Source organism: Eucalyptus grandis, chromosome 6, assembly GCF_016545825.1.
Source record: "Eucalyptus grandis isolate ANBG69807.140 chromosome 6, ASM1654582v1, whole genome shotgun sequence".
Lineage (NCBI taxonomy): Eukaryota > Viridiplantae > Streptophyta > Magnoliopsida > Myrtales > Myrtaceae > Eucalyptus > Eucalyptus grandis.
This window is the reverse complement of record NC_052617.1, coordinates 51,830,823-51,857,506: the sequence shown is the minus strand read 5'-3', so window position 1 is coordinate 51,857,506 and position 26,684 is coordinate 51,830,823. Positions and strand designations below refer to the sequence as shown.

Here is a 26,684-nt window from a genome sequence, read left to right as displayed (position 1 = left end):
AGCAAAATTAGAGAAGAGACGCCGGATTTGTGGGTAAAAAAAAAGGTATATTTATTTCCTTTCAAGGCTGTCATTCTTTCTCTGTACATGGAAGTTCTCATGTTACACAGAAAGCATTTTAAAGCACAGAATCTGAGCATCCTGTTTCAAATCCATAAAGTTTCGGTCGAGACCTTATGGCTTATACGATGTGACGAATTTGATGTTCTTGCTTTATACTCCTGAGCTGTTAAGAGGTACGAGATGCTCGCCCTGCCCGTAATTCAGCAAAGGTTCCTTCATGAATAAACGAAGAATCAATTCTGCACCGCTGTTCTCTCTTTTCCAAAAGCTAAGCATCACAAATGACTCAGTGCTGATTTAGAATCCAATAATGACTAGCAAATGCTACTAAAGAAGATAATGACCATCCTTAGAGTTTAAGCCACACGATCCTTTGCCAAAAGCTTCTTGCTAGTGTAAACCGCATCCTTGGTCGAACATTCTTTGGGATCTCACCTTCTTCTCTGAGAACAGATCTGCACCAAGTTTAGACTGGGGCAGCTCAATCTTGTGTCGTCGATAACTCAAGGATGTTGATGACACAAGCTTGAGCTGACAACTCAGCTCTACCATGTGTCGACAACACAAGCTTGAGCTAAGAACTCAAGAATGTCGATGTTCCGAAATTGCAGTTATCTCATTTCCATGCATGATTGTAGGCGTTGTATATAATGGGCAAAACTTTGGAAATAAGCACTTTTATCGCCGTTGAATTTCATTTGTTGCTGCTTTTACTCCCGCTCAAAGATGTCTGTCAGTCACAAAGTCAAAGTTAAGAAGGATGGGCAAGTTCTTAGTTTTTAATTCAAAGTGCTGAGTGCAGTAATCCGAACAGTCAAGGGGTGAATTGCATTGTCCCCTTCTACATTTGAACACAATACATGATCAGGACACTCTGTAACCTCCTACACATCTGATTCAGACTGATTTGCGTCGCCTGCGGCGAATAAGTATGGTTGATACCATTCACAAAACTTTCTTACATTCCATTCACAAAACTTTCTTCCAACCATGTAAGGTAAGCAGAGTCCAAGATTCTCCATCTTTCTGGGAAGAGCCGATGTCCTGGACCAATCAAATTACCAAGTCTGGCGAATCCCATCTAGGTCTGCAAGTATAAGATGACTGTGGATTTTGGTTGGTCACAGCCTAAAAAAGTGGCTCCAGTTTCACGCAATGGTTAAATTTAATTCAGCTGCAATCTTTCTGGAATAGTAGAGTACCGACGTGGACCATTCTCTTTTAATTCCCTCGAACAGCATATCGCCAGGCCATCCTCCACACCTTTTTTCATCTTTCCTCCTGGCATAGTTGTTTATTCTCTCTGATACTTCTATCAGAAATATTATCCACGTGAAGCCGACAATGCAATCTCTCTTAATTAGCAAAAAGAAATTGCACATCTTTCTTTGAGGCCTTTTGGTATTTGAAGCAGGCTCTCTCTTTCTCTCCTGCAAATCACTGAATCACTCGCTCTTTTCTAGCTCAACTCTGCAGACATACACACCCGCACACGCACACGTGCGCACACACAGGTTACAAAATGAAAATGAAGCTTCTTGTGTGGTTGTTTTTCATAGTGTCTGCTCAAACCATTCTGATCTTGGCTGTTGAATGCTTCTCCATGCCATCCAACTCTACTGACAATACACAAGGACCGAAAGTTCCAGGTAGTGTATCTTTCCTCTTCATTCTTCATTGCCACTCATTAGTGTCCTATAAATCGTCAGAAGCCACCTTTACTTCAGTGGAAAATGCTGCAGCAAGTTATGCAGGTTTGAACAAGACCAGTAAATCTTCAGAAAACGCTGATGGGAGGCTGGTGAATTCCGTTATGAGAAAATCAAAAGGGAAGGGATCTTTTGGTGGTGCAAATGCTGTCCATCGACCACCACGTAGTAAAAATGCAGCATTGTCCTCCGCTGCACCTTCTTTCTTAGTATTCTGGGTGATGTTGGCAACTTTCGGCTTGATCTGTCCTCGTCACTTTTAAGGGGCTCACTATGCTTATCATAAACTTTAATTTGGGACCGTATCTGTTCTCAGCCTTGCATTTGTGCTTGTCAATATTGCCTTCTTCGGGAATTTGGCTGTCGTTATAGTCTAGTGAAGTTTTGGCGGTTGGTTGTTTGTGTGATGAGCAGAACTTTATGGGAAACAAATCTTGGTTCTTAACCTTGATGATTTAATTTTTCATACTACGTTTCTTTCTCTCGCTCTCTTTTCTTTAGACCTGCCGGCCCCACTGATGGTTAAGGCCAAGTCTCCCACCGCTTCTTAAGTCATCACAGGAAAAGCTCAACCAACCATACTGTACTTAAATGCAATCTTAGAAATGAAGGTGAAGCCACACGTTCAAATTCAAGAACTTCCAACTTCAATGATGCATCTGCATTTCAGCAGGCGAAAGTGGACATAATTCACAGACCTGGTAGAACTTACAGAGTAGCTCTCTGGTTGAGTTGTTCATTAACTCCTAGTTTAACACCTCATCCATGATGAATCTCAAGAATCAAAGCAGAAAAGCATATCTAGCTTTATATTATAAATTGAAATTCAAAATATAGTATAAATTCTCTGAGTACTGCGCAATGCATCCAAATCCCACTGCTGCATACAGCCGCATCGGTGCACTTATGCATGAAGAATGAACAACATGCGCAAAAGATTTCTTTGAGGAAACTAGATAAAAGGAAAGAAGAAGGTTCTTTTCTATCGGTATCAGAAACCGACCGTTCAGTCATCAAGCTTGCACCTTTTTCGTGGTGACTCACCAGGGAAGTCGTACAAGAATTTCTCAAACAGTTTCATGTGCTCTGTTTGCAATGAGATAGCAACAGACAAGCTCCCATCACTGGTTGAGCTAGGCAATATGAATGATAATCCCTCATATGCAATCCCACCAGGCCCCATAAAGATAGGGCGGCCCCAACCAAAGTCTGCATCATGGATGGGCAACCTAACCCAACTAGTAATGCCCAGATTTGGACACCTAAAAGTATGCGCCCCGCGAACCAGTGCTGAGAGATCAGGCTGGAGCTCCAAGTAATCAAGGGCAGATCTTAGGTAATCGTCATCCATTCTCGCCAGTGACTCACGGATCTTCTGTGCAGCATACGATACTGGTTTTGATATGAGATCGCCTGCAACAGCAATTGGTGTGGCTGTAAAGATCACATTGCCAAAATAACCCCGCGGAAGTGGTGGAGACAATCTCATCCGTCCATCTGTTGCAATGTACAATTTAGAGTCTTGATCATCAGAAAGTCCGCGTGCTCTGCATGCACATCTCCAAACATGACCTGCCAAGATTTCATAGGAACTATAACTAGTAATGTTTCCATTTTCTAATTCTGCCTGTGTCTTCAGGGTATCTAACTGTTCCCGAGTAACTTTGAAAATAGAAACAGTAGTGCTATATGGAGCTGAATTAGTAGTTTCGGGAGAAACTCGCAATGCAGGTGGAGACTGGTATTCGATATGAGGAAATTGAGGCCGTGGTGGGCTATGGGCGCGCAAAAGGGTCCGGTCAATAAATGGAGGGAGCTTAACGTCAAGTCCACGAGCCAGATCAGACCATGTGTTCACAAAGTGTAGACCAGAAAATCCATCGGCCACATGGTGCTGCATGCCAACACCAAGCGAGACTCCCCCACACTTGAAGTATGTAACCTATGTAAAGGAAAAAATTGAAATTAATAACACTGAAATCTGATTTGAACCTAACTACTTGATGAACTAGTAACTGCTAGCAAACATTAGCTTCCAACCGGCTTACTCTTGATAAATCAATTTGCTTATAATAGGGTCAAATTCCGTTTTCTTTTTTAAATGCATGGATTCCTAGAGTCAGAAAGGCTCAACCGTGTCTCTCGACCTAGAAGCAAACTAAAGGCATTAACGTGAGACCTCAATTGTTGCTGGCATGTACAATCTCTGGTCTGAGTCAAAGATAAAGGTTTTCTTCAATGTTTTTAAGTTATGATGTTTAACAAAACCAGATCTGAAGAAACCAAAAAGTTAATACAAAATTCTTACTTGGTTCCCTCGCTTGTACTTTTCAAAAGGGGGAGATTTTATTTCTGAGCATTGAACATAGCTGTCAAAATCAAAGTTCAACTTTCATTTGAGGTTTCAAAAGTACTATCTGGACAAAAGCTTACAAAGTGTGATGAGAAACACATGGGTACAAAGGACATCCAAGAGCTTAATGGTTCTTGGAAACAAATTATGTCTACGTTAAGTACTCTCGTGTTTGCTGCTAGACACAGACTCCCCATCATAAGAAATTATCCAATCTGTGTTAACTGATCAATTTTTGTTTTCACTTCAATTGCGGTTGTAGAACCACAAATCGTCATTTCAGCTATCTCTACCTGATAATCCTATTGACCTTGAATAACCATGAGTATCACCAAGAGTTCATGAGAACCCGTCCTCATCACAGTAAGTCAACCTCCATTAGCAAAAGAATGAACCAATTCTAAGAACAGAATCAAAAAGAGAAATCACACCTGTAGCACCAAAACAGGGTACGAGGATATCCCACCAGAGTAATCCACAGCGGGAATAAGCTTCCGGAGCTCCAAAGTCGGCGCAAAATCCCCGAAGTCATCGATCACCGAGCTCGTCTCCGCCTCAATGAACAGCACACCCTCAGCATTGCAATCGATCTCGATCCGGCCATCTTCATCCCTCTTCAACCGCCCGGCCATTGGGTAAAACAGCACCAAGGCTCTGCTCAGCGCCTCTTTCAGCACTCTGGAATCGAAGAAGTCATCCGATCCGGTCGGCCGGTAGAAGTACACGCTCGGGGTGTGCATGCTCGGGACCACCAAGTCCACATTCGCATTCCACAGGGTACATCTCGGCGTGTCCTCAGCCGGACATACCACAGTCGACCCTTTGACATTGATTATCATTCTCGAGAACGTTGATATCATCCGAGCGCCCTTATGCTAATTTGTGCTTCGAACCGGAGGATGCTAGACTGCAACAACACAGTAGAGAAACAAGAACGTTGAAAGAAATCAAGCCTTTATTGAGCTTCCAAACCGTAGTCTCCATCAGAAAGTTGGTGGAAACCAAGTGGTCAGCTAAGCTTTCTCTATCGACGTGCGTTTGTTGGAGGCGAGTCATTTATCGTGGGTTGACCAAGAACGCTAGTAGGCCCCCCACTAATCAAAATTCACAATTTTTCTAGGAAAAGAATTAGCTGGAACGCGGAAGACTGCGTTGGGAGTTCATTGAACGGGTCAACTCCACTCAAGAAACACGAAACGAAACGAAACGAAAAGTCCTCGTAATCATTAGACCACGAATCTGTTGCCATGCTCAACAAAAACACTCGGGAAAAAAAAGAAAAAAGAAAAAAAAAACACAAGTTGAAGGCATCGAGCAAGAGTGATCTCTCGACGTGATCTGCCTAAGAAACGACGGTAAGGCAACTAACAACGTGTCCAACAGAAATGCAAGAGCTGTCCACTTCACTCGGCACAAAAAGTTTCCTGCGAACTTACCAAGAATCACCCGTGCGCTTCAATGGAGGCGAACGGTGTCCGTGCTGCAGAGCAGAAGAAACCAACCCAAGAGGAGGATGGAGATGGAGAGAGAGACAGAGAGAAAGGGGGGGAGGTGGTATCTTATCTGGTGGGAGCGCGTTGGAGATGCTCATGATATGAAGAAAGAGTTTTTTCAATTGACGAAACAGAGGCGTGCGGGAACGACTGTCGTCTTCACCACCAACCCCCGCCCGTCCTTGCTTTGGGACTCTTGCTCAATGCATGGACGCCACGTCGCTTTACTCCCCTTGTTCCCCGCCTCGCGTGTATCCCGTTCGTTGAAATCGCTTGTCATTGTTGAGCCCCAAAAACGTTGGCCTCCAAAGCGACGAGTGGAGAAGAACGAAAACTTCGGTCCATGTCGTGTGACAAGGGTAGTGCACAAAAAGCTGAAATACCAAGATCACCTGATAAAATTGCTCCTAAAAAGATTAGATGGTTTTTCGGTTCATTGCACTTTTCATACCTACCCTTTTGTATCGTCATAATAATTCGTGGTTTCCTAATATTGAAATGGGCGATATACCCGAAGCATCTAGGGATATGAAGATTAATTAACTATGAATGAGTTTCCAAAGGTGAATTGGCACATCCACGAGTGTTTTTGATTACTTTAAATCATATCTAAGCTGGAACAGTGATTGAGCTTTGCATAGAGCGAGAGGCAGAAGGCTAAATTTGGAGGGGCCCATGGGCCCTTGTTGGGCCTATGGGGGGGAAAGCTTATGGGAGATGACGGCATTCTTTTACTCTTTGCCATCTCTCATCTCGTGGCCTTGTCAAAGAAATCAAACTTCTAAATGTTCCTAATCCTAGCCCAAAGGTATGGCACGGGTTGAAGGGTTAAAATCTTGAGCTCGGACAGGGATTAGTCAATGACTAGAGCATTTCTTTAGTTTAATTTATGTCATTATCTAACCACTTAAATTTCGCATTTTTGTATGTAGTTGTGCATAATCACTAATTTTTACCCTCGTTGGTTTGGCTGAAAAGTCAACAAGCCTTTGATGAAAGTGGGCATTGCCGTGCTCTGAATGACATTTGGGGGCAACATAAGTGGATGTGATGATTTATAAACATTCACAAAGATTAGTAGAGTAAAGTAATTTGGATATCTTATATTCCACACATAAAAAAAGAATAAGAAGACGATTTGCAAGATTGGCTTTGAAATAATGAATGTAGACAATATAACAATTGGGTCATATGCGAACATTTAACCAGACTCCACCATATTCTTTTTTTCTTTAAAAATTATCAGAATAAATTAGGCATTGTGATTCTACAAATATCTTTACATATAAAGGAATTGGGTGTTGGACGTCTTCATTGATTGAGACCCTGTTTTATCTCATTTTTTAGGGGAACTTTTTTTGAGTTCTTATAGGACAAAGTTGTAGAGAGCGTTCAATTGCATCTGTCTTTAGACCCAAGACCTTTTGGATTGCCGCATATTTTTTTGGGGCCACAGGCTTTTTGGATGAGGATAACCTAATGGACGTTTGGCGTATCATGGCCCTCCCACAAGACGAGCCTTCTTCCTTCAAGTGGGGCGATATTATAATTGGATCTTTGTCACACTCATGACCATGCCGTCGTTATTGCGATGCACAAAACTGAAAAAGTCCAGATTTCTCTAATGATTCTATCCCTTATTCATTTGTAACACGTTTTTCCGTAACGAGAGATAGCGCCTTATAATAAAATCCCATTTGGAATAGTCAAGTGTGATGAGAAACTCGTCAACCCCTTTGATAATTCACCTTTTCTCTCTTTGTTCGTTAATTCTAATATGAGAATATTGAGGCCCATCGTATGAATGTGCTCCAAACTATTTCGTTCAAATGACCAATTCTTTTAAAGAAGACACTTCAAAAGAAGGTTAGAAAAGAAAGCTAGCCAATTCAAAGCACAACTAAGCATGTGAACACTTGTGAATGAATACAACCATTTGCATATAAAAGGCCCAACAAGTCGGTCATATTAGAAGTTGAGCTTGACAATGTGGTAAGCATCAAGCTAGTTAACGATATTAATTAATAAAAAAATGAACTAGTCGATCACGATGCCTTAAAATAGCTAAAGGTTCAATCATGGAAGGCCACATATGAAGAATGATATATAGGAATCACTGAATTAATCTGAAATCATGAAGAATATACCCTAAATAAGTCCATAGCAGAAATCCTCATTTCAACCAAATAAAGGCTAATATCAAATTCAATCCCTCATTTGTCACGTCACAAGATTCGATCCTGCACATCAAACTTCTCTTTTACTCTATCATCTCATTAAAATAATCATTTAGAAAGTTGATTCACAAAAGCAATGTGCCAAATTCTACCTTGATATCAATTCCGTGTCACTCTAACATTTATCTGTACTGACTACTCAACATCTCTTTCTTTCTTGAGTGGCATAAGCATGACGAGATGTGGGCGGTCTGCCTTATTTAAATCGTAAACCGCACCCAACCTTTAAAGCGGAGTCATCATTAAATAACAATAATGGAGTCTGCCCTAAGGAAGCGTCAAATCAAGATTCCACGGGCCAATCAAGCGGAGCCAAGGGTCGTCTCCTCTCCTGCTCTCAACGTCTCCTCCCTTCCCTATTAAAGCGTGTTTCCAACTCGTCCTGCCCATCGATCTTTTCAGAACCCACCTTCCAAGTTCAAATACCACAACCGCAAGCAAAAGCCTTGTGTATTTTTCGCTAGTTTGTGTACATATAAAGGGGGAGATTTATTGTGGGTGCTCGGATTGTGGTATCTTTGGTACTCGTGATAGCTGTTACTTTTCATTTTCTCCAGTCTAAGATCATTTGTGAGGCATGGCTTGCGCTGCTGGTTTGATGGGCAAGTATGGGTCATCTTGGATTCAACTCAAGAACAATGAACGGACGTCGATGAAGAAGAGGGTGGCATGTAAAGAAGGGGTGAGAGTCTTCTGCTCTTATCCTGCTTCCGTTGTGGATCCATACAAGACTCTCAGAATTCATCGCGGTGCTTCTGAATCTGAGGTCAAGAAGGCCTTTAGACAGCTCGCTTTGCAGGTCTCAATCGCGTCCTCTGCATACGACAGTTCAATCGTGAATCTGATGATTTAGTTTAGGGAATGGTTTTTCTTGTAGTTAAAGTCGCAAACTCTGCCGTTACAGATTGCGACCTTTTGATCAAGATCGTTGACGGGTTTTGGCTTTGTTATGTTCTTTTTCAGTATCATCCGGACGTATGCAGAGGAAGCAATTGCAAAGTGCAGTTTCATCAGATCAACGAAGCATATGATGTAAGCCAACATTTCATCTCGAAGAAAGTCATTCATGATGCAAAGATAAAGCTTAACTTGGTTATACGTCATTGATGATATGTCCAACAGCAAGCTTGCCGAGTCTGTTTTGGTACCCAAAAAAAAAAGAAAAAAAAAGCAAGAACAAATCTCTAGCTTATTTTTTCACCAAGTGAGTGATGATAAATTATTTTGAAGAGCTTTCTTGGGCTTAAGAACCGAACTACACGCACAAAACTCTCTGCCCTGATTCAAAGGAATAACGGGTCTCGCTCTTTGGGTTATTTTTCTCAGTTTTATTTGCTGAAATGGTGAAAGAGATGATGATTATTGGTATCAGCATCTTATCCAATTATTTTCTGCTTCTGCCAACATAGTCAGCATCTGAAAGTGACATAAGAACTACCCCACTATCTCTAAACAAGGCTTTAGTGACTTCTCGCCTTTTTCTTTTTCATTTATTATTTGGTCAAAGAGGCTTCTGCATTAAGCTTCTGATTGTGGGTCATGATAATCTTGACTAATCGAAATTCTTTCTCAATGTTTCTGATGCAGATTGTGATGAGCAATTTGAGAGGAGAATCAAATGATCCGCAGATGTACGAGCCGGAAGACCAAGGGATCGATGAGCCGATGAGAGCCATGGATGATTCAGATTGGGACTTGTGGGAAGAATGGATGGGATGGGAAGGAGCAGGAATTCGCGACTACTCATCACACATCAACCCTTACATTTGATCATCTCAACCAAAGGGTTGTGTTTGTGCATATTATATATGATGTAAGTGGGGCCTAAGTCGTTCCTTTTTCTGTATATATATGTAACATAACAAAAAAACATCATGATTTTGGCCATGGCCATTAAACTGTTGCCTCAAGGTGTTCATAAGAGAACATGGCATGAGAGTAAAGTATACAAGTTTCTTATTCATGTATTAATGTCTATTTTATTCCCAATAAAAGCAAGAAACTCTGTATGCAGCAACAGTGATCCTTGTCAACACATCCCCGCTGGTGGTGTCACCATATAATGATTTGCAGGTGTTAATGCATTCCTTTACAAAGCAATTCTGGGGAAGGGATGGTTATTTTGTGCATCCATGGGCCTCTCCTGACTTGATACCTGTTTTAGGAATCAACAAAATAAGAAAGAAAAAAGAAAATAGAAGAAGAAGAAGAAATTAGTAGCCATAAAGATCTGGGGCAAGGAGGGAGAAGAAAGCAAGTTTATGATATTTAAAGTAGGCATGAATCAGACAAACATACCAGATGAGACAATTAGGAAGAGCATTAGGACAAAAGACAGAAACATTGCGACAGCAATTGATATTTTGAGGTAGAATGTCTTTATCTTAACCTGAAAAAATGTTTTGGCAAAAAAGAAAAGAACCTTGAGAATGTGAGGACACTAGTTATCTCAGCATATTTATAGTGAGAACAGCTCTTTTCAACGTCGTTATAGAACCAGTATAGGGAAGAACTTTGGCAAGGCAAAGTTGGACAATTAGCAAATACGAGAATTTTGTATTAGTGTGTGGACTAGTAAATAACAGAAAGTTATTTAATTCTCGGCTAATTATAAAAAACCATCAAGGATCCTCGTCCATCAATGCATTTTCTGACCATTTTTTGGTTGTTGACCTAAGATATTTTGCTGATCTTTTTGTTCCCTTATGCAGTACCTAATATATTTTTTCTTGGTGGTCGCTATTTCCCATGCAAATCACTTAATTAGGGTAAGGCACTCTCGTGGAATGCTCCATTCAATATAAACTTTAGAGGCAAAACAGCTGCATCTATAACATGGACAGTCAACTAGTGATATTAAGGTTAGGTTTGATAAAATTTACGCAAATAAGTAAGGACCATTTATCCAATCCGCTACAAAATGAAGTCATCCCAGTTAAGATCAAAGTCTTTGAGAAGAATAATTTTCTTGTACCTTTTTTTTTCCGTAAATTACGGAATGTAGTTAATTTTTCTTAAAGAAAGTAGATAGATCAAATCTAGAATTGACTTAATTATGGACCTGATAAGGTGCTAGACTCAATGCACAATTTAGCGGAATTGAGGTCTCCCCAACTCCACTTGGATTGACCACTTTCAAAGAAAATCTGACGTTTCATCTATTATAAATTAGTTTGGACAATGACTTCTAAACAATATGTGATTTGATCTTTCAACTTCACTGGTAATTAGGCCTAGCCTTTTCCACTTTGTCGAAAGGGGAAAGGGAGCAAAGGTAAGATCTTAACATTATTTTATACCTTTTTTTTTTTGGTCGAATAAGCCCCATTTTTTTTTTTTTTTTGCAATGGGAAGATGGCCATTTTATTTTAACAATATAAAATCTTATTCGGTACACTTAGATGTTAAAAATTTGAGAATTCAGTTGTACAACTTAAATAATTTGAAGAACTAATAATGAGATTATAAATTTTAGGATTAATATCACGAAAATCACAAATTAATATATTTATGATAATTTTACCTAACCTAGTTTTTTGACTACCAAAAACACTAAATTGTACGCTTGTGACAAATTTATTTTATGTTAATTTTTATTATATTTTACAGTTACATTATTGAGTTTGATAACACGTGTGACAATTAACAAATATATTAGTTTGAGGTTTTATCCTCCGTTTATCACAAGTGTATTGGATTGTAATTTTTTTTGTAATATTAATCCAATTTAATAAAATTTTAGTGAATCGAAAAAATTAATTAAAAATAAATTTGTGCAATTTGAGGTTTTTCATACTTTTTAACCTAAAATTTTATTAGCGCTTTCTCATCACGCGGCATCTTCCAGAGGTCTTCGACTCTGCGTTTCTGCCCGTATCTCCCGCCCTCGCCGTTGCGCTTCCGCTCAGCCCCGTCGCCGCCGTGTCGCCACCACCCTCGCCAGCCTCGCCATTTCCCTTCTTAACGTCGCCCGTCGCCCCGGCCGCCTCACATCAGCCGAGCCGAGCTAAGCGAAGCGACGCCTCCAGGCTCCAGGTACTCCTCATCGCATCTCTCTCTCTCTCTCTCTCTCTCTCTCTCTACTCGGACATGCTCCGGAGGTTTTTCGCCGGCGGAGTAGGCTCGGCGGTCGTTAGGTCAAATATGTAAAATTGATCCTTAGCATCGTAGAGTGCACTCCTGAAAAATCGAGACTTTGTTTCGGCTTATTAGAGTTGCGGTGCTCGAATTTGAAGGGAAAAGGAATTCGGTTTTTTAACCCTGCAGAAGCAAGCCCCTCGTGATCGCCGAATTCTCCTAGCGACGGAAGGGGGAAAACCGAGTGAATTGAAGCGAGGGCGTTTCCAGCATGAGTAAGGGGGGAAAATGAGAGCGTCCTTTTTGAACGGCAACAGTTCCAGTCTTTTTCTCAGAAGCATCGTCCGTAGTTGCAATCGTCTTGCTTTAGGAAGCGTTTGGAGTCCTCTTAAGGCGCGAAGCCTGACTAAAACGGCAGGGCTCTTGAGTTGCAAATTGATGTCGGCGAACACGCCGGTGGTGCGAGTGAAGGAGAAGATCGGTTTGACAGAGAAGGAGAAGATGATCTTTGATCGGCTTCTCGCCACTGTTCGCCATTTTGATCTCCCTACACAGCTGCGGGTTGCTGGTGGCTGGGTCCGTGATAAGGTTGGTGTATATTCTAGTGCAGCAGGGTGTTCGCTTCAATGCATGTTTAAGTTCTTTTGCGGCACTAATCGTGTAAAAGCATGTTGTTTTTTGTTTATTGTGAGATATTTTCTCCAATTACATGTTTAGTTATATCCAGTTCAAGTTCTTACTGTTCCCTTCCCATAAAATGCGTTTTTATCTGTATTTGATTGGGGATTTTTGTTTCTTTGGAGTGCGAATTTTAGAGAATGCATTACTTTTGTTGTTACTTATGAAGTTCTGTTTCTACAATCGGTAGGAACACCAACTAATCGAGGTCTTTATCAATGTTGTTCTATTGTTTGTTAAGCTACTGGGATTGAGACTGCATTCTTTTGATCATTTAGTCATTGGGCATTATTATTTCAGGGGATCAATTTATGGTGATGTACATAATAAATCTTCAAGTTTAGGAATGCAATTGTTGATGTGACAGTCTTTTTCTAATAGGTTTAGTATTACAAGTTGCAACAATAATGCGTGAACTTCATAATTTGAAAGGCTGCTTTTTGGAAATAATAGGTATCTGCTAGTTTTTTGGCAATTGCCTTGGCGGCCAGCACTGTTAGCCCATGAAGTAAGATGTTTTTGTAATTCACATGAAACATACCTAAATACAAAAGAAAAACAAGAACATGTTCTCTTTTAAAAAATCTTTAATAGCCTATTTTCCATGATTACTCGCTGCTTTCGGTGGTTTATTACTCTCAGCCGCTGCCATTTCGAGCCAGTTGGGTGCCCTTAGGTGTCACATAATATTAGTGACAGACACTTAGACAGGTCAATTTACTTCGATGAAGAGTTATGATTCCCTTGGGACCACATTTATGAGTTACTCTCTTATGTACATGACCACATTCACATTATATATGCTACTGATTACTAACTTTGCTTTCCAATATCATCACTGTAATCTGTTATTGGGTGGTGATGCCCCTTTGCTATGAACCTCGATAGATAGGACCTTTCCCAACCTTCGACAAGGTGCCAGGGTAATTATTTGAGTAGAGAATGATTATATGTTCCTAGAAAACCCTTAAGATGCTTTTAAACTGTTATAAATGATTTTTTTTTGGTAAAGGTTATAAATGATTTATTGTCTGTCATTTATAGCAATTTTTTTGCTCAGAATCATTTATCATGTTCAAGCTGGAATTGATTTGTAGAGAAAGGGAGCAATTATTGCACTTGAATCGATGTGAATGACATTGTGAAATTGGTGGATTTATTGTGTTAAACCTATTCTTTAAAGAAGATGATGAACAAACTCACATTTTCTCATCTTTACAGCTTCTAGGGAAAGATTGTTATGATATCGATATTGCTCTTGATGACATGTTGGGTAGCACATTCGTTGATAAGGTTACCCAATATTTGGCGTCAACAGGGGAAGAGGCACAAGGTCTGGCTGTTATCCCAAGGTACACTGAACTTCGTGCTTGCCTTTTGCCTTTAGATATTAGCTTCTCATATTTTAATGTATGAATGTTTGATTTGACATGAAGTTTATGTGTGAAAGTTGGTCAATGTTTATTCTGCACCAGAAGTCTGTAATGTGAGCGGTGGTTATTTGTTTGTTGTGCACTTCATGTCTTAGATAGTGATTTCTTTGTCTCTGAAAAGGAAAGACTTGAAAGGAGTGTTCACTAGAGTATAAATTAAAGAGGAATAGGTCCACAATACTTAGTCAAATAACTAAGACCTTGGGATCAAGCAATGCCAGCTGAAAGTGTGAAGGAAGAGGATTAAAAGAGTGTTTTGAAGGCTTTGAGATTGCTATTTTGAAGATAAAAGACTCTTGATTCTTCATGATAAAACTGTTTCTTTTACTTCATGAAATTTGAAGTGCTAGACATTTTATAGACAGTGGATTCTATATATTGAATGTGATCTATGTGTTAGAGTTAGCACGCATGTGGTTTAGGTTGTGCAAGACCCTTGTAGCTTTTATCAATTTTCACTGGAAGCAATCCATTTCTATCTCTGTGGTCACACTGCTTTGCACTGACCTCAAAGCACAACCCACAAACTATTAAGTAAATCAAATAAGTCAAAGAAGGGTTCCAATTGCCAATCTCGTGCACATCTTACAAACTCTATATCCCTCCAAAGAAAGACTGTCATCAGAAGTTGATCACCTCGTGATTTGTAAAGCAGTCTCCCCAGAGGTAAAGCTACTCTTGGAGGGAATCTACACTTACAAATCAAGATTAATTGGCCCTCTTAAATATTTCTCCTAGGGCTTTGAAATATGGTTAAGTGTAGAACAAATGGTTCACTTTAAATGGAAAAAGGAGCGTTTGCAGGATGAAGATATCTTTTGAGAATACTCCTTTCCTGCTATGATTTTTTGCCCCTTGATTTTTATTTTTTAGTCTCATTATCTGGCAAGGTCTACTGTCTTAAGAGCTCTGTAGAAGAGATTCTATTTCTTTGTCTCCTATAATCTCTTAACTTGTTTTTGTATGTTAGTCATGAAATATGGTTTCGTTGGCATAGTTGCATTTGGACTTCTTATTACATGAATATTATCTCCTATTATCTGATTGAATTAGGTTGTGGTATATTATTGTGGCAAATGCTGTCTCCATTCTGATTGGGTATTTGAAGACATTTTTACATAAATTTAGTTTTACAGCAACCCAAACCAGTCAAAACATCTGGAAACAGCGAGGATGCGCCTCTATGATATATGGATAGATTTTGTGAATTTAAGGTCTGAAAAGTACAGTGATAATAGCCGCATTCCCACCCAGATGGTATGCAGTAGTACAGCTGTTGTTTCATCTATTGTATATTTTCTTTCCACCTGTATCTTATTATCTTGTTTAGTCATGGCTAACTAGATGGTATCATTACCAGTATATAGTAAAAATAGCTTTTAGCGCTTTCATGGACTCTTTCTTTTTTAAGGAAAGAAAGATAAGCTAATTAGGTAGGTATTCTCAATAGGGCAACGGCTTGCTCACTCCACAGTGGTACTCGTACTCAAGGAATGCAAGCCTACAAGTGATAAGTATGTAACTCATAATCAACAGTAAAATGACTTGAATTCTGACAATCATACGTCTATCCTTGAACAGTCTTGATTGAGGAACTTTCTTCTAAATTATTTTTCTTTCTTTTGCTAATTCACTCGAGAGACCTGTTGAACTAACATTAGTTTCTTGTAAGTGTCGAGTATATCATTATAAGATAAGAGGGCCTAAGAATCATCATGAAAGCTAAAAGCAATGAGCTCAAGGCCTCTTATATTTTGTGTGCATGGCTAGTCATTTTTGACGTTAGCTTAGTGTTTTCTCTTAGATTGTCAATGCTTGGAGCAAACTTTTGTTTATTTATTGCTTTATCCCCCCCGGTGTTTCCAATGTGATTGCGCTTTTGTTCAACTATTTATGACCTGAAAATCATGCTAGTTGTCTGGTTGTTACTTTTGTGAATGGTTGTTCAATATGACTTCTCTTACAGGATTTTGGCACTGCAGAAGAGGATGCTTATAGAAGGGATTTAACTATAAACAGGTGTCTCTTCTGCTCTTGAGTCAAAATGTTAATTGCATCAGATTCTGTTTATTTCAAAACAATTTATTGCTTAGGTTTAGGTGGTATTTGATCTAACACCTGTTAGTTAAATCCATTTTGAACGTAATAAATGATTCTATTGCTCTATAATTGGCACATAACAAATCATTCTATTACTCTATCCAACCTTATTTCCGGTTATGGAGGTTAATGAATGGTTGTCAGTTGTAGCAGATAGTGGACATGGTCTGCTTTTCCATGAAGTATATGTAGTTCCAAATTTACTGCCCATTGATCATTTAATGCCAATTAACTAGGTGACAATTAAAGAGGAATTACTGTCAATTTGGTTTTCTGGTCAGCTGGCAAGAAATCATGGAATGTGCAGTCTTTCATATCTTTATTCGGATCTCCTTTTTTATAGCTTATAAAGTGTTTTAGCACCACATGCCGCTCATTAACTTGGGAAATTTGTATGTTAATGAAATTGGATTGTGAAGGCTATAATCCTTTCTCTATTTTAGACATGATTGGACATCCAGATAGCAGTTGCCTTCTCATATGTTTAAGAAACGAAGTTTGTTTACCATTATCTGCTTCTGTACTTCAAACAGCTTGGCTTCTCTTATTCATACCATTCTGCTCTATATTGGTCTGGTTGTTTGATGACCTAAATTTTTGTCTGACAGCATGTTTTACAATATCAACACCAGCTTGGTTGAAGATTTAACTGGGAGAGGTCAGAATTAATTTTTGACTTGGTTTTCTTTTCAATGAGAAGTTTTTGGGAAATTAAACTATATTAAATTCTTCTGCTTTTCAAATTTTTGTTCACAGTACAGGAATTGACGATCTTAGATCAGGAAAAATTGTGACACCTCTAGCCCCAAAGGAAACGTTTCTGGATGATCCTCTGCGAGTTCTTCGTGCCATTCGCTTTGGTGCTGTTTTATTTAAATTTTGTTAACCTTTTGTTTCTTAATTTATTTTGTTCTGGATTTTCTTATTCAGTGTGCCTGAGACCATTTATTATGCAACCTTCATCAATTCCATAGCTTGTTGCCTTTGGAGTAGTTGCATGAAATTGTGTTAACAGCTGCATGTCACTATCTGAGTACACCTGCATGCACCTAATGCAGTCTTCCTTCTATTCACATCCTTTTTTATGTACAAATGGATGTATTGTGTGTGTAAACATGTGACTGCACAAGTAGGTAAAGGTTTGAATCAAGGAAGTAATGACTGCATGAAATACATATCTACAATAGAGTGTGCTAGAACCATGAGCCTGCCGTTTGTGCTTTATGTATGATTCTTTTGTTTCGAAGACTCTTGGATCCTCTTGCATCCCCACAATCCCTGAATTGAGAGAGCTTAATGCCTTATTCTTAGATGAGCTTTGTAAACCTTGTGTTTTTGCAGCTTATCTTACAAAGAAGCTGTCTTTTTTTCATTCTTCTGCCATGCAATGTGGATGCTCATTTTCTTTGATTTGTACAAGAGTTTTGCGAGATCAAAAAGGAGCTTTCTGCTACTTTATCTATGGTATAGTCATTTTTGTGCCTCCATGTTCATCATCTTGTGTTCATTTCAGGCGCAAGGTTCAGTTTTACATTGGATGAAGAGCTGAAGAGAGCTGCTGCATCCAATGATGTCAAAGATGCACTTGCAGCTAAAATCAGTAGAGAGCGCATTGGAACAGAAGTATGTGTCTAGAAAATTCCTCTTATCGGCTGCTTTATCTAAATAAATGTGTTTTTCGTGGGAGTTCTTCTTGTACACGTGTTCTTTATCTTTTCTCTCAACTTCTCTATATGATTTGTATCTCCTTTTTGTTGCTACTTATCAATGATGAGATGGGATCAATGTTTTCCCCTTTCTTCGGTATGACAGGTTGATCTGATGGTATCGGGCAATGGACCAGTTAAAGCTATTGCTTACATCTATGAGTTGCAATTATTTTGGGTTGTCTTCAGTCTACCTCATGAACATGAACCGACATTGCCAGAAGAATGCGATAGGTTGGTTTTGTGGATTGGTTCTTATGATTGTCTAGCTAGACATGATTGATATCTACATATTTGATGCACTGTTAATAATGACTGAGAATTCAGCAACATCAGGCTAGGATATATCGGTTGTGACAATCTAATTTATTCCACTTATGTGAATTGTATCTAGTTGTTAGTTATTAGGAAGAATAAAATGAGATTTGTGCTTATGAATGTATCAGGGAATATGTTACAATTTTGACAAAATTGGTTTGGGAAGAAAGAAACACAGTATAAATCTTTTGTGACAAAAGAGAAAAAATAATAAATATTACTGCAACTTATAGAGAATTTTTAATGCTTTTCCATGTGAAAGATGACACTGTTTTATCTTCATCCTTCTTTTGGCCCCAAGAGACTGGTGAGTGTATACAATTCCTTTTTTTTGGGGTGGGGTTTGGGGTTGGGAGCGGGGGACCTAATTTATGGTGGTGTTTTCAAAAGCTTCTACGTTCTAAAATCTGCCCAACTGGGTCTAGAGGCTGGAGCCTTGCTATTTCCTACAGGATGAACAAATGAAGTGTACTAATGTTTCTTTTGATGTAAGTATAGAAGCATTATTAAGAGAAGAAGGCACGCTACTAAAGCAATCTAAATATACTGTTAAAAGAAAGACAAATTGATGACATTGAGAGAAGGAAGGAAGCTAAAACAACATCGAATTAAATCCAAAAGGGTCATGTGAAAAGCATTGAGAAAGGCTAATGTTCAAAGTGCTATGCACCTCCTAGAACTCTTCTTGGTTTAGCGGACAACGTCTTTCAAGTTGTTGGGAGGCATTATAGAGTCTCTGCTGTTCTCATGTTTCTTTCCATGATAATTTTAATTAAGGTTGTTATGTCCATTTTCTAAATCGAGTTAGTAATTTCATTTCTGCACAAATTTCCTAGAGCTTCTACCACTTTTAGAATTTGACCGCAGAAATTTGTAGTTTCTCTTATTCTCATTGTTGTGTCAGTGCGTGCATAGTTGCTTACACATTGCATCTGTTGGTATGTTTCTAGGGTCTGCTTGGCTTATATGGATGCTGCATGGAGCCTTCTGCAGCTAATTGGGTCGTTATCTCTTACTGTGCGTGATAATCCTTGAATTTATACTATTTTATGTTGGTTCATGCTTGATTTTTGTGTTATTCATCCAAAAATTTATATGCAGTTAAGTGGCCTTATGGTATTCAAACTACTCTTTGGCTTATAGACTCGTGATGGGATGCTTGCTTTTGGTTTCCCAGTGACAGATGAAATAAGCGATTCATGAAACACTATATGCTTAATCTTTAGCAAAGTTGTGTGATTTTCATTATATTTTGGATGGAAGATGTCATAATATGGCTTTAGAAGTTTTGACTTGATAAGGATCAATTTGAAGCACTTGGTTGCTTAATTATCATGATGATCTTATATTTTAGCAAAAATAGGCAACTTATGGAGTGGTGATGCGAAATTAGCTATACTTGTTAGCAGGAGATAAGTTACTAATTTTAGTTAGCTCCATTCATCCTGTCTGAACCAAATGAAATTTTTCAGAATCTATTATTTGCTCATTTATTTTGCTTCCTTGTAGTTTTCCTTTATTTCTTTCTGAAGCTGCATTTGATTGACAATTGCATTATGTCGCGGGTTTATGTGATCAATGTTTTTTTGAGAAAAGAAAATTGTAGAAACATGCAAAGAATTATTGTGGGCATGCTGATCTCCTTCTGCAGGCACTAGCCGCTTGAATCTTATAAGTTCTGTCTTGCATTATAATACTATTACTCTATTATATATGCCCAAGTTTCTCTTGTTTAGATATCGTTACTTCTTACCAGCGACAGCATTCTCATCGTGATTGGTTTACTAGATTTGTTCTTTTTGTGCATGGTCTAGTTGATACAGTTAAGTTATTGTTTAATGCTCAAGGAAACCATGTACTTTCTTTAATCATTGCTTATGCTACTTATTGTGGCAATTCTTCTTGAACTTTCCTTGGATTAATGTGCTTTTTGATTACTCAGTATGTACACCTATTTCAGGATGAACAAAGAAGGTTGTCCTTGTATGCAGCTCTGTTTTTCCCATTCAGAACCATCACATATGAAGATAACAAAGGCAAGAAGGTACCTTCGTCTTTCCTTTCTTCAATTTGCATGTGCATGTCTTCTAATTAGATTAATGGGTCTTCTCCTTTTACCTAAGAGCTTCAGCTTTTGGATTGGACTTAAATTGGGAACATAAAGTTATCCCAGTTTTTACATATTGTTCCCTTTCTATTGCAATCACAGTTATTTAATGTCTTCTGCAGATTCCAATTGTCAACTACGTTTTTCGAAACTCTCTCAAGCGAAAGGCTAGCGATGCTGAGACAGTTAGTTCATATACACCCTGCAAATTTTGTACTTGATGAGCTGTTTATCTTTTATGCAGCTGGGAATTAATAGTAGTTAAAGTCTTTCTCCTTTTAAGGTCGTCAGTGTACACTCTGCTGTGGCGAGACTGCTTAGCTTAATTCCCTTTCTTGAATCAAATGTTGACGGAGAGCTCAATGAAGATGATATGGGCATTGAACTTGTTGATATCCCTGCTTCGTCAAAGCTGCGGGTATTAACAGGTAAGAATAGAGCAGTTTTTCTCTGGTTACTCTGAAATTTTTTTCATCTGCTATCTTTTCACTCAATGAAAAAACATTTAGAGTAATGAACTAAGCCATCAGGATTGTAGAGCTGAAATTTCTATAAGTGAAAGCACAAGAGATGCAAGGCAGTTATTAATTGACTTATCCAGTATTTCCTAGGCATCACCAATCTAATGATGATACGCACGGTGTTTCATCAACGTATTATTTGAAATTCTGTAACAAAACGGGGAAAAAATCCAGTTGAGGGTGGCTGGGAATCATGAATATTTCCTTGGAAATGAGAAGTGCAACAGTATTTGGGAATTGGAATCCTCATCTGTATAGGACTATGGAATATGTATGATCTTGGCTGGGATCATCACATTCATGTCGAAACTGAAATGTTATTTTGTATATCAATATCTTTATACTGTTCTAGCAATACTTATGCTGTATATATTGTGAACCCAATGTACTTATGCCATCAAATTGGACCTAGGTTTCCTCACTCTTTCTTTTTCCTTTGCCTTTTTAACCTTGAGATTGTTACTAGACTGTTACTTCCTAGCATGAGTCAACCACATGGATTGTTCGCAGAAAGTATTGAAGTAGTTTAAGAGGACCGTATCTACTTGGTTCACCTTCTTTTTGGTTTGTCACACTTTGTCAATCTGTGTTATTTTTTAGCGTCATTTTAGGAAATACTTATGCCATATTGTTTCTCGTTTATGCAGGATTTCTCCTGCGAGAAGTAAAGGATTTCTGGCGAGTTGCATTATTGATTGCTCTGCTGGCTTATCCCTCTCCTATTGGCTGCTCTGAAGATGCCATGTTCAAGCACACCGAATTAGACAAGAGAAAAAAGGTGTTCCAGGCAGTTGAGAATGCTATTCTCAAATTAGGTATGTCTAGAGGTCCTTTGCTTCCTTTGTCTTACAAAAGTTCATCCATGCGTTGTGGATTGCTCATAAAGGATTTATGCTCTGACCACTCCCTGTGCCATTGGTATTTATGAGAAAAGACACCCAGAGAAATTGAGTTTGCATGTGTACTTTCTGCATGAATTCAACTTTTATTAGAGTTTGCATGGAATCTTTTGGAAAGAGTAGTCTTTGGATTTGTTTTGAGCATTGTTCTGATACACACTTTGCATGGTATGCAGGCCTGGAAAAAATATGGGAAGTGAAGCCTCTAGTCACTGGAAAGGACATTATGAATGTTCTGCAGCTCAAATGTGGAGGTCCATTGGTTAAAGAATGGGTAAGCGATACTTTTCTGCACCAATTTACTGAACTATGAAATTGAAGCTGACTTGTCGTTTCTTTTTCAGCAACAAAAGCTACTTGTGTGGCAGCTGGCAACCCCGGCTGGAACTGCAGATGAGTGCCTCGAATGGATGAGGCAAACTCATTTAAAGCGAATAAAAATGGAGTGAATTGAGGGAAAGGTCTGTGCAAGCTATGGCATTTTATTTATTTTATTATTATTATTATTTTTTTTTTTGTAGTTCAAACGTGTTTCGCAGGGTCTGGAACTCAGCCATGTTTGTCCAGAAATGCGTGGGAACTTTACAGCATATGATATCAGAAGACTAGTTTCAAAATCACGTTGATGACTGGCCGGTTTAGGATGTAAATTCAAAGGCTGTTGGTGGAATTGTCTACATTGAAGTTTTGACTACCAGTGTCCTGTTTTACAGAAGAAAGAGGATACGTCTGTTATGGTTGGATACATCATCTCCAGTTAATACCAAAGAGCACACCATCTCTTTCTGTGCGAGCATGGATTTTTTGGACCATGAAAATTTTTGCATGAATAACTACATTGTATGAGCAGTGGTGAAATTGAAAATGGCAGAACAAAATGATTGCGTGATGGCTTTTAGCTTCTTGTTATTCTGATTGACCATCCATCTGGGTCTTCAGCTTGATCAAATAATTTACACGATCCATTCCCTTGTGCTTTATAATATCAGAAAGTAAATTTTCTAGCATATGCACATCTCTAGTGTGCGGCTAATGTAGTTCACTCCATACTAATTCGTAGTTTCTAAAGACCGATGGTGGAGATCGGAGAACTATTATGATACAAGACGTCAGCCTCACGTGCTGAGGACCCCTTACTATTACTCATGTAATTAGGTTGGCAATACGTGTTTGCAGGTGGTGTTTGTATCGACGTAAGGGTATATTGAGAATTATTTGATTAATCGTGTTTAATTTGACCATGCATACGTCGTGACAACACTAGCTGGTTAATTGATTATATAAACTAATTTCGTATCTCACAGGTTGTCACAGACACGATGTGTAATTATGGTCTCTTGTAGGTCAACATGAAATGAACGAACACAGTGAACCTCATTCCAAGTCCGCTAACTTTTGGTACGTGTTTGAATTATGTTATTGTGTCAGTATGAGAAATTGCTACCATTACTCGTGTTGACACTTGCAGCTGGTTCTTGGCACTTCTTAAGGGGGTGGTCTGGGGTTTGGCCACTGCATTTGTTGTGATCTATTGACCATAGTCGATCTCAATTGACAGGAAAGAGGATTTGTCACTGTTGGGAAACAGGCGGCAACCAATCTGCGCTAGCATTTACCAATTATAGCTTTGTGTCCTCAAACGTACTGCCGATCTATAAAAAATGTTCACTGCCAACATAGAGCGATACTGATGTATTTAACAATTTACTACATTTACTGCACCTTCGAATACTTGAAATTTACCATCGTCAATTTTCATAGGTAATCGTTGTATGCAGTACAGGAAATAGTACAACTACCGTATCGCAAATGTTTCTAAAGTAGTGCCAGAATTATGGAAACATTTACTAACATGCTCAAATCTGCTAGACGCACTAAACTTGCTTCTATAGTGTTAAGAAGCTGGTGTTTTGTAGGGGCTGAGTACGCCTTGAACGGTACCAAACATCACTCTCTCCTGACTTTCACAGTGCGGGTATTGCCACCAAAAATTAAGAAAAGAAGAAGAAAGAAAGAAGAAGCAGAGAAGCATCAGATGGGTAATTTCCTAGATCTGTGAGTATTGCTTCACAAGACAAATTCAGGAAAAAAGAAAAAAAAAAAAGAAAAAAGAAAAACAAAACAGGCAGTGAGATTCGTGAGCAAAGCAAAGAAGGTTATCAAGGGGGAAAAAGGTTAGTGCTGATTAAATATTAAGTGCATCTCTCTGAGTAGAAGACTCCCGTAGGTTACAAGATCTGTGAAGTTAGCAGTCATTCTATACAGAAACAGACTAGAAAACTACATCTGCACAGCCATCACACACGCACACGCGCACGCGCACACACTTCGTATCAAAATTCAATAAGCCTCAATGCGCACAGACCATGTCGGTCACTTCCAACAGATAAAAAAACTCAAAACTCATGGCACAATTTACAATGGGAAAGAAGCTGGTGACATTCAGGTTCAAACCTAACCAAGACATGTACTGATGCATGAACTGAATCCAGTAAAATTTAGCAATACTCTTGCGTTATTGCTCAAGACTTGGAGACTGGATTGGATAGCAAGCAGCAAAGGCAATCTGTCATGAACCAAATATCAGTCCCTGGAAGGGACTGAGCCGATGCAAAAGGTGAGAGACTTGCAGCTGATTCACTGTGGTGTAGCGCGTGACGCTGGTGAGGTGTTGCTCGGGCTTGGAATGTAACGTGAGATATATCTTGAATTGACAGGTGATATAGAGGGATAACCCATCGAGTGGGGAGAAACCAAGTACGATCCTTGAAACCGGTGAGACGACGCATTCCTGAGGTCAGCTGAGCTACGGCTAATGCTCAGAGGAGGAGATTGTCTATAGGAACTAAAAGACTGCTGCATACAAGTGCTCGAGAGAGATGGAGTACAAGATTCGGATGGAGGACGTGACGCTCTGGCTATTTGGATGGCTGATGAGGATGCCACCGATGATCTAGCAGAAGACAAAGCAGAGGAGGAAGCCACAGACGCGGGGCTCGATGAAAGCAATGGTGTACTCTCAGATGCTGGGGGTTCACCTGTGCAAGTTCTTGCATCACGCTTGCAAACTGGGCAGAAAGTTCTCCACGATGTAAGCCATGAGTCGACACATAATGCATGAAACTCTGTCCACAGTAGAAGATACCATAGAAGATTGTGTGAGTGAATAAATCAGTATAGATCTGATAGCAGTTCAATCTAAATAAAGATAGGCCTGAAAAAGACAGCTTAAATTGATATAAGGTTATTGAGCAGCAATGCAGCATCTGCAGACAATAAGAATACTACCAAATAGTAACTCCCTAAGTTCTATGAGTACCGTGCAGAGACGGGAAACTGAGAATGAGAATCGTAGAGAGAAATTTTGCGTACCACTCGTCTGATTTAAAGAAATTGCTGTTGAAATATACGCAATAGGACTCCTAAGCACACTAGAAATGGAGCCTACACCATAGCCCAATAAAAAGACACCTCATCCACATTCTCTCTTTGCTTTGATTAACCAAGTTGACCACCATTAAGGGTCCTTTGCCATGACTAGCACACTGGAGGAAGAGAGACTATGTCTGTTTCTGCACGTTCCGTAACTGGAGCGAGCCATCCATTACTGAAGACTAACCATTACACAGCGAAAATATTTCAGGTAAAAATCATGCAACTGACACCCAAAGTTTTACTATATCGAGCTTGAAATTGAAAGTGCTCGTGATGCTTGCTAGAGAACTAAGACAATTCCCAACGATCAGCTGACATAAAACTTGATTGACTATCATACTGGCAAGGAAAATCTTACTGTGACAACACAGCAAAATCCTGAGCTTCTCCCCAACATTGTAATCTTCAAGGCATATGCCACATGTCCTTCATGTGCAGTTATCCTCTGAAACAGCAGTAAATATGAGACTTGGCATTGCTTTCACCAAACGACTGCTCATTCCATGGAACTCCCTAACACGAGGAGCTCGAGGCCTTTCTCGTCTTATGCGATGCCTGCGGACAAAGAAGCATGTGGCAAGAACTGCTGACATGGCAAGCAGGGAAATAAAAGAAATAGCCATGATCGACCAAGCTGAGTCTTCAAAGCTTGGAGTTATTCACAGCTCCACATTAGTTGAACCAGCATAGTTTTGAAGTAATTCCCCTAAAACTTTAGAAACAAACACAGCATGGATTTTTATCCCAGCTGAATTTCCAGCCACTGCATGCAGCAGGCCAACTTACATTAAAAATGTACCTCAATAGTGAACCATATTCAAAACTAGAAAAAAACAAAGGAACGTGAATATTTGATGACATCACAGCAAACTTGGGAGAAAATAGAACACAGCATACAACACAAGCTACAAGAATCACTCAAAGGCAAAGGTGCAAATAGCATCAAATTAGTTGTCATGATTTAACAACATTTTTAATATCCAAATAAAATCCACATCACTTCAGACCTCGACTGAGGTTGCTGTTGATGCTCAGCATGGTTCACGTTGAAGTCCTAAATCCCCCAAATCAGCTCTATTGACAGGATAACAAACTGAATAACCCAACACATCAACCGATCATTTTCATCCAAGTAGTTTCCAACCAGGCTAGGTGTACATTGCTAGGTGCCCCAGCATAGAAACAACACGCCCTATTCACCAACACAACCTAAAAACCCTAAAGAGTTGCTCAAGGGTTTAGAATCTTTGGTTGCATCTGTCATGTACTCTTTTATACGGCGTTGGACATCTTGCTTTGACTTCTCATAGTCTTTTGATGTTTTCCTTATTTTTTGCCTTTTCTTTCCTTCTTTCTTTTCCTTGTGCATAACTGATGTACTCATATTTCTTACTCTAATAACATCCTCTAGCGCCCGTCAAAGAACTCTCTCTCTCTCTCTCTCTTCCCCCCCACAAAAAAAAAAAAAAAAAAAAACAGCGCAAGACAGTTTTCCTCCAAGTATATGATGTGCCAAAATTAGCAAGCAGCAGGAAGTTAAAAAGTCGCATCCTAA

At 39.2% G+C, this 26,684-nt stretch overlaps 3 protein-coding genes, 1 long non-coding RNA gene and 1 pseudogene across 9 annotated transcripts; 3 read left to right on the top strand and 2 right to left on the bottom strand.

Annotated features, from left to right (window-relative positions):
• Positions 1–1,285: 1,285 nt before the first annotated feature.
• LOC104450644 lies at positions 1,286–2,234 on the top strand. The gene is made up of 2 exons (XR_726719.3): positions 1,286–1,712; positions 1,806–2,234. It is a non-coding gene; the product is annotated as an uncharacterized LOC104450644 (long non-coding RNA).
• A 168-nt stretch (positions 2,235–2,402) lies between these two features.
• LOC104450643 (shikimate O-hydroxycinnamoyltransferase) lies at positions 2,403–5,713 on the bottom strand. Its single transcript, XM_010065294.3, has 3 exons — positions 5,562–5,713; positions 4,557–5,032; positions 2,403–3,714 (listed from the first exon to the last, which is right to left on the bottom strand). Exons 2-3 carry the CDS (start codon positions 4,983–4,985, stop codon positions 2,779–2,781), a joined length of 1,365 nt encoding a protein of 454 aa, XP_010063596.2. The 5' UTR covers positions 4,986–5,032; positions 5,562–5,713; the 3' UTR covers positions 2,403–2,778.
• A 2,431-nt stretch (positions 5,714–8,144) lies between these two features.
• Positions 8,145–9,874, top strand: LOC104450641 (chaperone protein dnaJ 8, chloroplastic). Its single transcript, XM_010065292.2, has 3 exons — positions 8,145–8,654; positions 8,819–8,887; positions 9,443–9,874. Exons 1-3 carry the CDS (start codon positions 8,433–8,435, stop codon positions 9,623–9,625), a joined length of 474 nt encoding a protein of 157 aa, XP_010063594.2. The 5' UTR covers positions 8,145–8,432; the 3' UTR covers positions 9,626–9,874.
• Positions 9,875–10,697: 823 nt separating this feature from the next.
• On the top strand, positions 10,698–22,677 carry LOC104450639 (tRNA nucleotidyltransferase cca2). Of its 6 annotated transcripts, none has more exons than XM_039316035.1 (17): positions 10,698–10,716; positions 11,703–11,890; positions 12,122–12,520; positions 13,832–13,962; positions 15,180–15,300; positions 16,010–16,062; positions 16,752–16,801; positions 16,905–17,003; positions 17,657–17,766; positions 17,956–18,083; positions 19,118–19,184; positions 20,128–20,211; positions 20,397–20,459; positions 20,558–20,702; positions 21,443–21,610; positions 21,871–21,968; positions 22,039–22,677. In XM_039316035.1, exons 3-17 carry the CDS (start codon positions 12,221–12,223, stop codon positions 22,141–22,143), a joined length of 1,722 nt encoding a protein of 573 aa, XP_039171969.1. In that variant the 5' UTR covers positions 10,698–10,716; positions 11,703–11,890; positions 12,122–12,220; the 3' UTR covers positions 22,144–22,677. The 6 variants fall into 6 exon arrangements, with proteins under 6 accessions (XP_039171969.1, XP_039171971.1, XP_039171970.1 ...); XM_039316037.1 differs by lacking the exon at positions 10,698–10,716 and having other exon boundaries at positions 11,675–11,890; positions 22,039–22,155; positions 22,234–22,677; XM_039316036.1 differs by lacking the exon at positions 10,698–10,716 and having other exon boundaries at positions 11,675–11,890; positions 22,039–22,155; positions 22,216–22,677.
• A 1,279-nt stretch (positions 22,678–23,956) lies between these two features.
• On the bottom strand, positions 23,957–26,167 carry LOC104450638 (annotated as a pseudogene).
• Positions 26,168–26,684: the final 517 nt, after the last annotated feature.